We start from the raw sequence: 12,872 nt of genomic DNA on the forward strand, positions 1-12,872 counted from the left end.
ACGGCTGTTGTACTACCTGCACCCGTTGTAACAAGGGTTGTAACTGGCGACGAAAGGACGTTTAAGCAGCCAACTGTGCCGTTCTGTCTATATAGGATGTTCCATGGGTCGTCAGATCCATTTGTTATATTGGCTTGAAAGCAAGATTGCACTTCCTGACCGGCACATCGCCTAGGTACCTAAGTTAGTATATTAGATAATATACTATCTAGTAGACATTACCAAACAATGTTTGCATCTCCGTTTGGTACCTGTGGTGGTATAGTCATTTCTAAGACAGATAGTTGTGGACAAATGCTATATTCAAAACTGAAGACAATGTCCGGGAAATCGTTGTTCGCAAACATCAGGGTCGCTTCGCAAGTGCTCTCAAGATTGATGCTTGACGCGCGTTAGAATCAATGGCTACAAGGAGGATTGATAGTACTTACACGGCGCTTACAGCGAAGCCGGCGGATATCTGGACAGGGGGATTCAGGAGACAAGGGTTATGCATAGCAGCCCGGGCGGCTAGCGCCATGTAAAAAACAAGAAATAGCCACATTTTGCGTCCTAGGATTGAGTTGGTTCCTATTCAAGCGCTGTTATTTGCCTATAACGTAGGACATTTATACCTCCTGGCCCAGAAGCAGAGATTGGAGACTGCTGTCTTGCTATCTGAAGTCAGATGTCAGAATTGAGATCAGCGCAAGGGAAAACGAGTATAAGGGAGGGCACGCCAGGCATCCCAGAGGCAGAAAGCGAAGACGACCTGGACCACGCGAGCGAGCTACACAGCATGGAGCCACTACAGATGTTTGAGAACCTGACAGAGGACTATATGACCTCCGGCTCAGGCTCTGCTCAGCACTCTGCCCAAATGCCTGCCCCAGTGATGGATTTTGGCTGTTCAACCTGCAAGAGGTAAGCGTCCCAGCTCAATTTTGACGACAGGATCTAACGGTGTAAGAAGCCTCGACAGCCTTGCTTTCAAAATAGATAACCTCTCTCTTAAGATCGAGACCTTGCTACATGAGTTGATTCGGAACTCGAGGTTGGAGCGTCGTCTTGATCGGCTGGATAGGGACCAGGAGAGAGATGGCCGGTTAGAGACAGTCAAGAAAGACATTACGCGGATTTCCGAAATTTCGGGTAAGATCCTGGAGTCTACAAATACTCTAGCAGCCGACTTGAAGAGTTTCTCTATGGACGTCACGCAAACGTTTCAGGGGCGCGATACAATCTAGATTAGTTATGTAATTTGGTACCTACATCCTAAGAAAGCTGCTAGCGGAATTGTGTACGTACCAGGATTCTTGACTTGGATTGTGAAGTCAATGAGGAATTGAAGGATTCCAAGTATAGTAGTCAGAATTACGTTTGAGATAAGACAGCATATTGTATCCGAGAAAGCCCGACGCCGAGAAAGCCTCATCCGCCGATATCCGCCCTGTGTGGTGGTGAAGTAGAAAGCGGAGCCGTTCCGCCCGCATCGGGGCTTGACACGGTAGATGTGGGGCCACGTACCGGATAGAACTGGTAGCTCCGCTATAAGAGCGGGGACTCCTTTCCATACACGAGGCTCGGAAGCGCTCAACTCATGTTCAGAGTATACAACCAAGGGACCCAGGAATTTGAGGCGAGCGGTGCTGTGATCAGGAAGCTTGAACACCAGCCGACCAGTCATCTCTTGTCACTATGCCAACCATTGTTGTACTTGGGCAAGTCCCCGGTACCGGAGTTGCGAGGACATGACTGACAGTTTGTTGAACGATAGCGCCGGCGTGAGCGGCCTGACTTGCGCGCTCGAGCTGGCCAAGCAGAAAGGAAATACCGTTACGGTGGTCGCGAAGCACATGCCTGGCGACTATGATATCGAGTACACATCGCCATGGGCCGGCGCAAACGTTCTACCGTAAGTGATCGTGGTCGGCGTTGACGGACTGGGCAGGCTGCGGCTTACACCGCCTCATAGGATGGCCCTTAGTGACAACAGCCGGTGGGAGAGGAGGACATGGCCTGTGTTGAGGCGACTCGCCGCAGAAGTACCCGAAGCCGGCCTTCACGTCCAGAGTCAGTATCGCCCTCTTCCGTTGTTTACCCCGTTGAGTTTGACACCGCCCTGACTACAAGCAGCTGCCCGCGTGCTCCGCCGTAAAAAGGATGTGGCGAAGGGGTTCAAGGCCGTCCTCGCGGATGGACTCTTCATGCTCGACCCGTGGTACAAGGAGCTCATGGATAACTTCCGCGAGCTTCCCGCCAGCGAGCTGCCAGAGGGCATGCACTCGGGCTGCGAGTTCACGTCGGTGTGCATCAACACGGCCATCTACCTCCCGTGGCTGGTTGGCCAGTGTGCCAGGCACGGCGTGCGGTTCAAACGGGCGGTCCTCAAACACATCTCGGAAGCCGCGAACATGAGCCACACGGGCCGTAAAGCCGACATCATCATCAACGCCTCGGGCCTGCTGGCCTGCAGGCTCGGCGGCGTCATGGACAAGACGGTGCACCCGGCGCGGGGGCAAATCGTCGTCGTGCGCAACGAAGCCAAGTCCATCATGCCCACAAGCAGCGGGTGCGACGATGGCGACGACGAAATTATGTACGTGATGCAGCGGGCCCTGGGCGGCGGGACCGTCCTGGGCGGGACCTACACAAAGGACAATTGGGACCCCAACCCGGACCCGAACATCGCCGTGCGCATCATGAAGCGTGCCGTGGAGGCGCACCCCGAGTTGACGGACGGCAAGGGAATCGAAGCGCTGAGCATCATTCGCCACGGCGTGGGGTTACGGCCGGTGCGTGAAGGCGGCGTGCGCATTGAGAAGGAGCTGATTGACGGGACCTGGGTGGTGCACAATTATGGCCATGCTGGTTGGGGATACCAGGGGAGCTATGGGTGCGCTGAGAGGGTAGTGGAGCTGGTTGATGAGATTGTTGGCAGGTCGAAACGGACCTCAAAGCTTTGACTCTGTGTATTGCGGTTAGAGAGTGCAAACACGACTATGATACATGACCTATATGACTCTTAGCCATCGGAACGAACTTGGGAACAAAGATATGATCGGGTGTTCTCCAGTGTCTGTTGGTCTATGACTTGGAACAGGTTGGAATGAAACTGTCGGCGCTGGGGTTAGGAGGTTAGCCCGTTAGGTAGAAGTTAGAACGGGCCACAGAAATGAGACACCTGTTGACACCTGTCAGGCAGCTATTGAGTAGGCTAACTTAACCGGGCGAGCTCCAACCTGAACGCGTCTTCTCAACACGACATCCGACGCGAGCACTAAAACGGAGGCAATGGCGGGCAATAACCCGCCAATTCATGTCCAGGCGGTCTCTCTTGCCTTCGATATTGCCAATGGACGCCATGCGCTTTCTAAACTCATCCCTCCGGCTCTGTTCCTGCTGGATGGGCTGCTGTGTGGCTTGATCATTTGGCGGGTGCCTTGTAAGCTTCCCGCTCGACCCCTGAGAACGAGAATGGCTAACTGACGCATTCCGACAAAGATACGGAAATCGACTGGGTCGCATATATGGAGCAGATATCCCAAATCGTAGCCGGCGAACGCGACTACACCAAAATCACCGGAGGCACCGGCCCTCTGGTCTATCCTGCCGCCCATGTCTACACCTACACCGGCTTGTACTACCTCACGGACGGGGGCAAAGATATCTTTCTGGCGCAACAGCTTTTTGCCGTGCTATACATGATGACTCTGGCGGTCGTCATGGCGTGTTATTTGCAAGCAAAGGTGCTCTCAGACCGTGACATACGCCAACATGGTCAATGGCCAAGCAGCTAACCGCTATGGCTCAATAGGTACCGCCGTACGTCTTCCCCCTCCTGATCCTCTCGAAACGGCTTCACAGTATCTTTGTCCTCCGGTGCTTCAACGATTGTTTTGCGGTCTTGTTCCTCTGGCTGGCCATCTTCTTCCTACAACGTCGCTCCTGGCGGCTGGGCGCGGTCATGTACACGTGGGGGCTAGGTATCAAGATGTCACTCCTGCTTGTCCTGCCGGCTGTAGGCATCATCCTGTTCCTTGGAAACGGCCTGGCAACAAGCCTGCAGCTTGCGGCAGTTATAGGGCTGGTACAAGTCCTTATCGGAATACCCTTCCTTGCCGCAAACCCCTGGGGATACCTAGGGCGTGCATTCGAGTTGTCCCGACAATTCTTCTTCAAATGGACGGTCAACTGGCGTTTCGTTGGAGAGGATGTGTTTCTTAGCAGGGGCTTCACTCTCGCTTTGCTAGGCCTACATATCGCCGCTTTGGTAGGCTTCATCACCACTCGGTGGCTCACGCCCACGCACCAACCCCTTTCTCGGCTCTTTGCCTCCATCTTGTCTGGACGCTCGCCGTTCACTGAGAAAGAACAGCGCTATATCTCTCGGAACATCACCCCTCGGTTCATCATGACAGCTATCCTCTCCTCCAACGTCATTGGCCTCCTCTTCGCTCGCTCCTTACACTACCAGTTCTACTCGTATCTGGCATGGTCAACACCGTTTCTCCTCTGGCGCAGCGGTATCCACCCCGTTCTTCAGTATGGTATCTGGGCCACCCAAGAATGGGCTTGGAACATATACCCTAGCACACCTCTCAGTTCTGGCGTCGTTGTCGGCGCGCTCGCTACGACGGTGATGCTCGTTTGGTGGGGCGGTCGAGAGGAGTGGGAGCTGAGGAGTGATGCCTCAAAGGGTAAGGCAGCAAAGCGGTAACCCGGAAGAAGACTCTGGAATTGGTCCATTCATATCAAGCCTCTTCCGCCTCTTCTTCGGAATCGCTCGGAGGCATCTTCCCGACAGTGGAATCCTCGTCTTCCTCGTCTCCGTATGTGTTCTTCACAAAGTTCTTTGGCCTGCACATTGACTATCAGCAATGCTGCTCTGGCTCGATGCAGAAAGAGCGCTTACCAGTATGGCTGCTTCCGCCACTCTTTCTCCTCCCTCACGACGTTGATGATCTCGCCCACGACCCTGCTACCGCTTTTGGCGCGCTCATCCGCAGATGCCAGATCCACCAGAACGTAGCCTCTCCGCTTGATGTAGATTGCGTTGCGAAACCGCGGCTCTAGCTCGACGAGGATGGGCTTCTTGTTGGGCAGCTCGCATGTGTAGATGCTGTTGCCCTCAGCCTTGACGACGCGGGCGATAAACTGGGATGGGCTTAGCTCGTCTGGAGGCGTCGTGGACTCCTGCGCAGCCGCGAGGACTGCAGAGCGTTTTGGTTTGCCCATGGTTGCCTTCTTTCTTTTATTCGTGGCAGTCGCGGAAGAAAATCGTCAACAGGGATACAGCGCCAGTTGATTTATGAGCTTTGGTGGGGTTGAACAGGCACCCCTCCAATCCAAACGCTGCGCTAAAGGTTTGGAGCGACCAACTGCCTACCTAGGGCGGGATTGACGTTCGATCCCGTCCCAAAAATGTCCGTTGTGTCTGTCGTCATCAGATTTTAAGCCGGCGTGCATTTTGCGGCTCGTTTGCGCCGGGGTCGAGGCCGGATCCTAGCTCATCTCAGGGCTGCCACTCCACAGCAGCAGCGACCCCGCCGTCAGGGTCCCCTAAAATCGGAACAGAACATGCCGAAAGGTGTGATAAACAGCCACGATCTACAGTCTGTCGAGCAGTGTTATTAGCCTTTCTCCGCCATCTCTTGGCTGGACCCTATATTTTGCCCTTGCGGTCAAGACGGGTTAAGGAACCACTTCAATCTGATATCTCCGTGCTGCTGCCCAATCTAAGGAGGTATCCAAGCACGAGCGCAAACCAGAGGGTATCAGTGAGCCCCTCTTTGCTTGCAGCGGAACGATCTCCCTCAGTCGCTTGTGGCCTTGAGCTAGGGAGGCAAATTTATATCATCCAGACTCTTTCTCTCAACACTTTGCTCAGTGGGAGGCTCTCGGACATATAATTACATTTAACGCCTCATTTCAATCTGAAAGACGGGCAGATGGGATCAACCATTGACCTTGCGCTTCCCGCGCTCAAGACGAAGCCCAAGTTCATTTTTTTCACCGATTTTGACGGCACCATCACACAGCAGGACAGCAATGACTTCATGACGGACAACCTTGGCTTCGGCCAGGCCCTCCGCAAGAAGGGCAACGAGGATGTGCTCTTCGGCCGCCGCACTTTCCGGGACTCGTTCCGGGACATGCTCGACAGCATCAACACTCCGTTCGACCAGTGCATCGAGATCCTGCTCAAGAACATCACGCTCGACCCAGGGTTCAAGGAGTTCTTTGAGTGGGCGCGCGAAAACAACATGCCCATCGTGGTGTTGAGCGGCGGCATGGAGCCCATTATTCGCGCATTGCTGGCGCACATGCTCGGCAAGGAGGCTGCCGATACGTTGCAGATCGTGAGCAATGACGTTGCGCCGAGGGAGGGTAAGAGCATCAATGAGGAAGGCGGGTGGCAGATTGTATACCATGATGACAGGTACGTCAGTTGTTCCCCATCGTGGCCAATGAAAGGTTGAGGCTGACAAGAAGGCTGGTAGTGGGTTTGGCCATGACAAGTCACTTGAGATTCGCCCTTACGCCAGACTCCCCGCGGAGCAACGACCGACCCTCTTTTATGCTGGAGACGGGGTGTCCGACCTGTCGGCGGCCAAGGAGACTGACTTGCTGTTTGCAAAGGCTGGCCGTGGTATGTCGGGAGAGTTCCTTAGATTTTGGGGTTGACACTGACAGTTGGACTAGATCTGGTAACGTACTGTGAAAAGGAGCGGGTGCCGTTCAAAACATTTCAGAACTTTTCAGACATCCTAGCCACGGTCAAGGAGATTGTGGCTGGTCGAATCACCGTCAAGCAGGCTGCCACTGGAAGGGACTGAGCGTGATCTCTTCAACCGGGTGGTGAGCTTTCACTTGGATACATATCTTACCATATAGACGTATAGATTACTAGACCTTTCTTCCGCACTTAGAGCCTTTATACATGACCACGCTAGAATATAGCACAATATTTCCTATCCCAAGGTGATCTGAACATCAGTTTGACGAGCTAAGGCGGGGCAATTCGCTGGCTTGTCCTGCCGCCGACAAGGTACGATGCCAACAGAGGAGCATAACAATGATGGTCCCAGCTGAAATCAGTTGTAGTGCGAGTGGACTAATCCAGTCCTCAACCGAGCCGGCGAGAAGCAGGGCCGTTGCCAGGCCCGAGTTCGCAAACCCGGTAATGATGCCCACTCCGCTCACCCGTTCACGCTCGCTCAGGTTTTGCAGGAAACCCGCCAACGCACAGGGGTATACCGGGGCCAGCAGAAGACCAGTAAATACCGCTACCGGCACCGCATACTCCGTGTCATTCAGCACGAGCCAGACCAAGCCGTGAGCAATGGAAACAAGCACTAGAGCGCCTGTCACGATTCGCCTTTCGCCAAGCCGTGGTCCGAATAGGAAGAGGACCAGCTGGCCAAGGGCAAGACTCCCCTGGAAGCTCAGCGTTGTGTGTATGCTGCCAAGCGGGTTTCGGTCCCTGGAGTGGCCGACAACCGAGACGGCCCAGACGGGGATGATAACTGTTCCCGCCTGATAGGCGAAAGCAAAAAGGGCACCGAGGATGGTTGTGCGGCTTGCGGGCGGTGGAAAGCCGTGTGAATCCTTACAGACGGTTGGCATCATGAATCTGGTGTGCTCCCGGATCTCCAAGCCTCCGAATTTTGTTCCCGCCAAGGAGCGACCCGCTTCCTCTTCCCCCTCGTCGCCTCCGCCGTCATCGCCGCTCTGCCCTTTTGGTGGTCTGAAGGCGAACCTCAAAACACACGCGTCGATTACCCCCAAGACGAGCGTACCGATCTGGAGGCGATGTGCGTTTCTCCCGTCTGCGGCCGACCCTTTCTCCACCATCCCCATCCATAGTATCTCCATGTCCGGCCCAGTCAACAACAAACCCACCGCGATCCCCAGCCCAAAAATCCCATGTACAGCCCCAAGCGCGGCAGCAGCAGTCGTCCGATCACCGCGGAGCCCGGTACACAAGAGATTGGCCACCGTCATGCCAAGGCAGCTGGTGAACCCGCGAAGATGGGCAGAGAGGACGGTAATGAGCGTGTTGAATGGCGCCGCCGTTTCTTTTCCCGGCAGGAGCAGAACGCTCGTCACGGCAACGGTGTCTAATAGTAGTGCTAGTAGGTTTGGGGCCACCGCCAGAACGGGCAGGATGGTCTGTAACGGGATGGATTGGAGGACTGGTTCTGCCAAGGCTGCCGCCATGATGCTTCCCAGAATGAAGGAGGTGCTCGTCCCGAGGAGGGATACATGGCTGGTTGTTGGTTTAGTAGCGGTTTTCTCGTCATGTGGAAGGGCTCGCGAAGAGAGGGAGGATGTACATCTCTAATGGAGGCGAAAGGGGTATCAACCTCGATGAAGAGACCTCGGCCAGGCCAGTTGTGAAGGCTAGAAGGCAGATTGCAGACATCTGGAGATTCGTGGGAGGGCGGAAGTTGCTGCGGCAGAGCACCGTTGAGTTCGCTCGCTGCTGCGGTGGTTTGGGAGGTGAGTCCAAGTCGTGTGGCTGGTTGGCTGTCATCTTGTCTTCTGCTATAGATGAGAGATACGGAATGCTGATTTGGCAGGGCGAAGCTGTAGACTGGGAAGCGGCAACACGAGGTTTGATGTTTGGAAAGCGCGTTCCAAAGCCCTGGGCCATGGACTCGGACCCCTGAGCCGAAGAAAAGAATGGTGGGTTGATAGGCAACGCTTGTGTCGAACCTGCTAGCAGTCGTTATGAAACGTGAAGAACCAGAAGAAAGTCAGAGCAAAAGGGCCATGACAAGGGTTATTGCGACCAGAGACTGCTTAGTTTTACCATACAATACCTACCTGGTATGTATGTATGTACAAGACGTATAAACGGGCCGATGTCCGACGAGCTGCCCCGTGTCTACCTAGCTGTTCGTCAGATGAATGTCGGGTACGATCCTGTAGCCCAGACCGCCTACCTACCTATGCTGCGAAGCGCCCCAAGCAGATGGCACGTAGCTTGCGCTGGCGAGCGCACTTGTTCCGCTGGTGGGGCATTCTTGCTTTTTGGATACGGGCCGAATGAAGAGACTCCGCTTAGATAGCTACAGGGCCGCTACCGTAACTGCACGTTCTGGTCTCCGAAAACCTCGTGGTCGAGCGGAGGCTGCACGGCGTCACGGCCTTGGCGGCGGAGTTGCTCTTCTGGGATGCCCCTAGGCATGGGAGTCATCGCGATACACAAACGACATGTTGAATAATTCTGGTCCTTGAAGTTCGATCTAGGCGGCGAATGCAATGGTCCTCTAGTGTACCGTATTATTATGCTTACGGCAGCTAACCGTCGAAGGCAATGCCAGCCCAGGCCCAGGAGACATCGCAATGACATTTTAATATACTGGGGTATGGAGGTAGATGATAAGGGCATGGGCTGTGGAATTAATGTATACTTAGCATCTCCTTGGAGTCGAAGATTTGTTGTGGCCACCACAAATGCTTGATGCTGTACCCAGTGACGGAATGCTGGGATCGGAACGGGGGTTTTTGGTGTTTTGTACTTGAGGTTGGAGAAGAGGGAGAGAGGAAAGGGGGAGGAGGAAAGGAGGGTAAAGTCGGGTTAGGGTTATGGCGCAGATTCCAGGCGGTGAGATGTGCCGGCGGCAGAACGGAAAAGCGGTCGACTTCGGAGCGCTCAATTCCCGAACTTCACGTCCCGCCGAACCGCAAGGTCCAAGTGCGCCAAACACGCTACCTCGGGGCCGCAAGCCCAATGTCCCCTCATACGGCTTTGCGGCTAGCTGCGCGCCCTCTACGAGGAGTACGAGGAGCAACAATTCTCGATCGGTTGGACATATTGCTATCGAAAGGGCCAGCAAATACCTTAATTACTTTGACGAGACGGACGAGTACGAGTCACCTACCGATATGCATCCGCTGTAGCATCATTCTGCGCCGGCCCGAGGGTCGCGCCCGTCTGTTTTCCACCGCTCCTAGGCCGCCCAAAGAACCCAGCAGCACCCTCGGCAGCAGCCCTGAGACAGCAACCACACCAGACGACACCGCTTCCGCATCAGCATCACCCGTATCGCCAACCCCGCAAGAGCCCGAGCCCTCTACTTCCCCCTCCTCCTCCTCCTCCTCAACATCCTCAGAATCATCCCCGCCTCCCTCTCCAGAAAAGAACAATTCTTCCACAGACCGCTCCCTGCCCTCCTTCACCGAGAACCACCGGCACCCCTGGTCAGCACGCTTCAGCACCTTCATGGACAACCTCCAATCGCGGGCGCTTACAGCAACGCAAACCATCAACGACCTGACGGGCTACTCAGCGATCGAGGCCATCAAGCGGCGGAATGGTGAGCTCGAAGTCGAACTGGCAGCCGCACAGCAGCGGCTGCGCTCTGCGCGGCACAACTACAAGTCTCTCACGTCCCACCGCGCCGCCACGCAGCGCGAGGTGACGACACTGCTTGCGCGCAAGGATACGTGGACTCCCGCCGACCTGGAGCGCTTTACGACGCTGTACCGGATGGACCACGAGCTGGAGGCACAGGTGGCGGGCGCCGCGGCGGAGCTGACCGAGGCCGAGACGGACGAGGCGCGCCTCAGCAACGAGCTCAACGCGGGGATACTCAAGCGGTACCACGAGGAGCAGATCTGGAGCGACCGCATCCGCCGCCAGTCGACATGGGGCACCTGGGGCCTGATGGGCGTCAACGTGGTGCTGTTCCTGGTGCTGCAGTTTGTGGCCGAGCCGTGGAAGCGGAAGCGGCTTGTGCGGGGCATCGCCGAGAGCGAGCAGGGGTTCTTGGACGAGGTGAGGAGGGAGCTGGCAGAGGTCAAGGCCGTGCTGGAGGCGAGCGGGCTGAAACAGCAATTGGCGAATGATGCAGCGGCGGAGAAGCAGAGAGGGGAGGAGGAGAGGACTGGGGTAGCGGACGCGGACATTTCCATCGCCGCGACACCGGCGGAGCTTGAAGTTATTGCGTCCGAGGAGCAAGGGCCTAGGAAGTCATGGAGGGAGTACTGGTCTGATCCTGCCTTGGTTACTGCCGCACTCCGGGATCTGTACAGCGATCGGAGGGCAGATCTGCGTATGCGGGATGTCTCCGTCATTGCGCTCGAGAGCGCCGTAGCAAGCGCTACCGTTGTTGCAACGATCGCTTTCGCCGTGCTACGAAACAGCAGGTCATGACCTCTCTCATCCACCCGGCATATTGTGCTACAACTCGCTTGTAGACCTAGTGTATATTATTGTAGAGGGAATAGACCTGTTTATAATGTTCTTTACCCTACCATGGACGTAAGTCCTTGCATGATGTAAATATTTCTAATCCAAGGCCGTATAACCGAAGGAGCTGGGGACAGTGGCAGATGGAGCACACCTTTTCTGTTCCTCTGTTTTCTCTGCCCCGTCAAAGAAACAGCAATAGAGTAAGTATAGCTGCAAGGAATACCAGTATAAAAACATGCATCGTTCCACAGCAGGTCTCTGTGGCGCTCAACAACCGCTAAGGACCCAAAAACTAGACCCAATGCCACCTCTTACCCCTGAACCTCTCCCTCTGATGACCTCCTCCGCGCAATCACCATTACCAACCCACCCACCCCTCTAGCATAATCATCATCACAAGATCTGCATCTATCGTCATCAATCATCTATCCGCCAAGTCATATCCCCAGAGGCAATCTCGTGCAATGCCCGTATATCTCCACCCCGCCGCCATTAAGATTCGCCATCCCAGAACAGGCAGCCGGACGTAAGGAGGAAGTCCTGCCCCTTGTGGGGTGTAGGTCAGGAGCAAACCATGACTGAGTCCGTATTAATTTACCGGCACTTCCTCGAGTCGATCCTCAACGAGTTTGGGGGGCGGCAAAGACCGGGAAACATGGGATTTCACTGATTGTATGTGGCTCGTTAAACAGCTGAGTATATCCGGTATCCCCCTACTCGAAATCCGCAGTATAGGAGAACCCGCGGAACTCTTCTTGCATGGCTTGTGACAAAACTATTCGATCCCGTATTAGCATATTCTTCATAGACACCATTATCCACACTCTCAAGCCTAGTAGAGAACATACCTGACTGCACCGGAGTGAGCACCGGCGTAACGCTCGTGAACTCGCTGTCAAAATTACTCGTGTCCGTCGCGCTTTTGATGGTGGGCAAGAACGGCGGCTCGACCCGCTTGTGGTAGATGTCATCCCAATTGATGTTGCGGAAGAAGGGCTGCGACATGACCTCCTGCGCGTCCGTGGGCCCGCTACCCAGCCGCTGATCTGGCTCGCGCGTGAGTAGCTTCTGTAGTATGGACACGCTGTCGCGCGGCATGTGAATCGGGTAGAGCGGCTCGTCGGCCAGAATGGCGTCGTAGATCTCATCCTCATCTTCACCGCGGAAGGGTGACTGCTGCAGGAGCATCTGGTAGATCAGCACTCCAAACGCCCACCAGTCAACAGCACGGCCATATTTCTTGTCGAGAAGGATCTGCACCTGCCGTTAGCAACAGTACTTCACATAAGGCAAACCTAGAACGGAGAAATATACCTCGGGCGCCATGAATTCAGGAGTGCCGCAGAACGTGCTCGTCGTCGAGCCGTACCACATGTCTTCCTTGCAGAGACCATAATCGGCAATCTTGATGTGCCCGTCGAGTGTAAGCAAAATATTGTCCAGCTTGAGATCACGGTAGATGACGCCGTTTTCGTGGAAGTACTTGAGTGCCAAGCAGACCTCGGCAGCGTAGAATCTTGACTAAATTAGCTGATCGCCCATCTTCAAAACATCGCCAAAACTTACTGCGCCCGCTTCAGGCCGAACTGGCCGCGCTGGATGTGGAGCATCAAGTCGCCGCCGCTGATATACTCCATGACAAAATAGACCCTGGTCTCAGTCTGGAAACAAGCATGCAGGTTGGTCA

The 12,872-nt window shown here is 55.0% G+C and overlaps 8 protein-coding genes across 8 annotated transcripts; 5 read left to right on the forward strand and 3 right to left on the reverse strand.

The window, feature by feature from the left end:
• The first annotated feature begins 581 nt into the window (after positions 1-581).
• N656DRAFT_781106 (uncharacterized protein) lies at positions 582-1,240 on the forward strand. The gene is made up of 2 exons (XM_064815517.1): positions 582-903; positions 953-1,240. The coding sequence occupies exons 1-2, from the start codon at positions 668-670 to the stop codon at positions 1,224-1,226; spliced, it is 510 nt and encodes a 169-aa protein (XP_064668372.1). The 5' UTR covers positions 582-667; the 3' UTR covers positions 1,227-1,240.
• A 270-nt stretch (positions 1,241-1,510) lies between these two features.
• On the forward strand, positions 1,511-3,102 carry N656DRAFT_781107 (nucleotide-binding domain-containing protein). Its single transcript, XM_064815518.1, has 3 exons — positions 1,511-1,894; positions 1,955-2,052; positions 2,116-3,102. The coding sequence occupies exons 1-3, from the start codon at positions 1,731-1,733 to the stop codon at positions 2,943-2,945; spliced, it is 1,092 nt and encodes a 363-aa protein (XP_064668373.1). The 5' UTR covers positions 1,511-1,730; the 3' UTR covers positions 2,946-3,102.
• A 143-nt stretch (positions 3,103-3,245) lies between these two features.
• On the forward strand, positions 3,246-4,840 carry N656DRAFT_734765 (glycosyltransferase family 58 protein). The gene is made up of 3 exons (XM_064812703.1): positions 3,246-3,424; positions 3,484-3,728; positions 3,797-4,840. Exons 1-3 carry the CDS (start codon positions 3,274-3,276, stop codon positions 4,697-4,699), a joined length of 1,299 nt encoding a protein of 432 aa, XP_064668374.1. The 5' UTR covers positions 3,246-3,273; the 3' UTR covers positions 4,700-4,840.
• N656DRAFT_712821 (nucleic acid-binding protein) lies at positions 4,734-5,217 on the reverse strand (the record flags this gene model as incomplete). The annotated part of the gene is made up of 2 exons (XM_064811851.1): positions 4,734-4,839; positions 4,895-5,217. 2 exons carry the CDS (start codon positions 5,215-5,217, stop codon positions 4,734-4,736), a joined length of 429 nt encoding a protein of 142 aa, XP_064668375.1.
• A 218-nt stretch (positions 5,218-5,435) lies between these two features.
• Positions 5,436-6,903, forward strand: N656DRAFT_180412 (uncharacterized protein). The gene is made up of 3 exons (XM_064808768.1): positions 5,436-6,421; positions 6,483-6,631; positions 6,685-6,903. Exons 1-3 carry the CDS (start codon positions 5,931-5,933, stop codon positions 6,816-6,818), a joined length of 774 nt encoding a protein of 257 aa, XP_064668376.1. The 5' UTR covers positions 5,436-5,930; the 3' UTR covers positions 6,819-6,903.
• On the reverse strand, positions 6,719-8,605 carry N656DRAFT_180397 (uncharacterized protein). The gene has a single exon (XM_064808767.1). It carries the CDS (start codon positions 8,200-8,202, stop codon positions 6,976-6,978), a length of 1,227 nt encoding a protein of 408 aa, XP_064668377.1. The 5' UTR covers positions 8,203-8,605; the 3' UTR covers positions 6,719-6,975.
• A 30-nt stretch (positions 8,606-8,635) lies between these two features.
• N656DRAFT_781114 (uncharacterized protein) lies at positions 8,636-9,498 on the reverse strand. The gene is made up of 3 exons (XM_064815519.1): positions 8,935-9,498; positions 8,812-8,876; positions 8,636-8,700 (listed from the first exon to the last, which is right to left on the reverse strand). Exon 1 carries the CDS (start codon positions 9,338-9,340, stop codon positions 9,068-9,070), a length of 273 nt encoding a protein of 90 aa, XP_064668378.1. The 5' UTR covers positions 9,341-9,498; the 3' UTR covers positions 8,636-8,700; positions 8,812-8,876; positions 8,935-9,067.
• A 159-nt stretch (positions 9,499-9,657) lies between these two features.
• Positions 9,658-11,237, forward strand: N656DRAFT_781115 (uncharacterized protein). Its single transcript, XM_064815520.1, has one exon. It carries the CDS (start codon positions 9,722-9,724, stop codon positions 11,144-11,146), a length of 1,425 nt encoding a protein of 474 aa, XP_064668379.1. The 5' UTR covers positions 9,658-9,721; the 3' UTR covers positions 11,147-11,237.
• The last annotated feature ends 1,635 nt before the right edge of the window (positions 11,238-12,872 follow it).

This window comes from Canariomyces notabilis (genome assembly GCF_033297395.1).
Source record: "Canariomyces notabilis strain CBS 508.74 unplaced genomic scaffold N656scaffold_17, whole genome shotgun sequence".
Taxonomy (NCBI): domain Eukaryota; kingdom Fungi; phylum Ascomycota; class Sordariomycetes; order Sordariales; family Chaetomiaceae; genus Canariomyces; species Canariomyces notabilis.

Excerpts from the sequence above, each read along its gene's own strand:
- N656DRAFT_180397 (XM_064808767.1), bottom strand. The coding sequence starts at position 8,202 with ATGGCGGCAGCCTTGGCAGAACCAGTCCTCCAATCCATCCCGTTACAG.
- N656DRAFT_781107 (XM_064815518.1), top strand. The coding sequence starts at position 1,731 with ATGACTGACAGTTTGTTGAACGATAGCGCCGGCGTGAGCGGCCTGACT. Across the intron at positions 1,895-1,954 it reads GCCGGCGCAAACGTTCTACC|GATGGCCCTTAGTGACAACA; the intron begins GTAAGTGATCGT and ends ACCGCCTCATAG. Across the intron at positions 2,053-2,115 it reads AGCCGGCCTTCACGTCCAGA|CTGCCCGCGTGCTCCGCCGT; the intron begins GTCAGTATCGCC and ends GACTACAAGCAG.
- N656DRAFT_781115 (XM_064815520.1), top strand. The coding sequence starts at position 9,722 with ATGTCCCCTCATACGGCTTTGCGGCTAGCTGCGCGCCCTCTACGAGGA.
- N656DRAFT_781114 (XM_064815519.1), bottom strand. The coding sequence starts at position 9,340 with ATGTCATTGCGATGTCTCCTGGGCCTGGGCTGGCATTGCCTTCGACGG.
- N656DRAFT_734765 (XM_064812703.1), top strand. The coding sequence starts at position 3,274 with ATGGCGGGCAATAACCCGCCAATTCATGTCCAGGCGGTCTCTCTTGCC. Across the intron at positions 3,425-3,483 it reads GATCATTTGGCGGGTGCCTT|ATACGGAAATCGACTGGGTC; the intron begins GTAAGCTTCCCG and ends ATTCCGACAAAG. Across the intron at positions 3,729-3,796 it reads CGTGTTATTTGCAAGCAAAG|GTACCGCCGTACGTCTTCCC; the intron begins GTGCTCTCAGAC and ends ATGGCTCAATAG.
- N656DRAFT_781106 (XM_064815517.1), top strand. The coding sequence starts at position 668 with ATGTCAGAATTGAGATCAGCGCAAGGGAAAACGAGTATAAGGGAGGGC. Across the intron at positions 904-952 it reads GGCTGTTCAACCTGCAAGAG|CCTCGACAGCCTTGCTTTCA; the intron begins GTAAGCGTCCCA and ends CGGTGTAAGAAG.
- N656DRAFT_180412 (XM_064808768.1), top strand. The coding sequence starts at position 5,931 with ATGGGATCAACCATTGACCTTGCGCTTCCCGCGCTCAAGACGAAGCCC. Across the intron at positions 6,422-6,482 it reads ATTGTATACCATGATGACAG|TGGGTTTGGCCATGACAAGT; the intron begins GTACGTCAGTTG and ends GAAGGCTGGTAG. Across the intron at positions 6,632-6,684 it reads GTTTGCAAAGGCTGGCCGTG|ATCTGGTAACGTACTGTGAA; the intron begins GTATGTCGGGAG and ends CAGTTGGACTAG.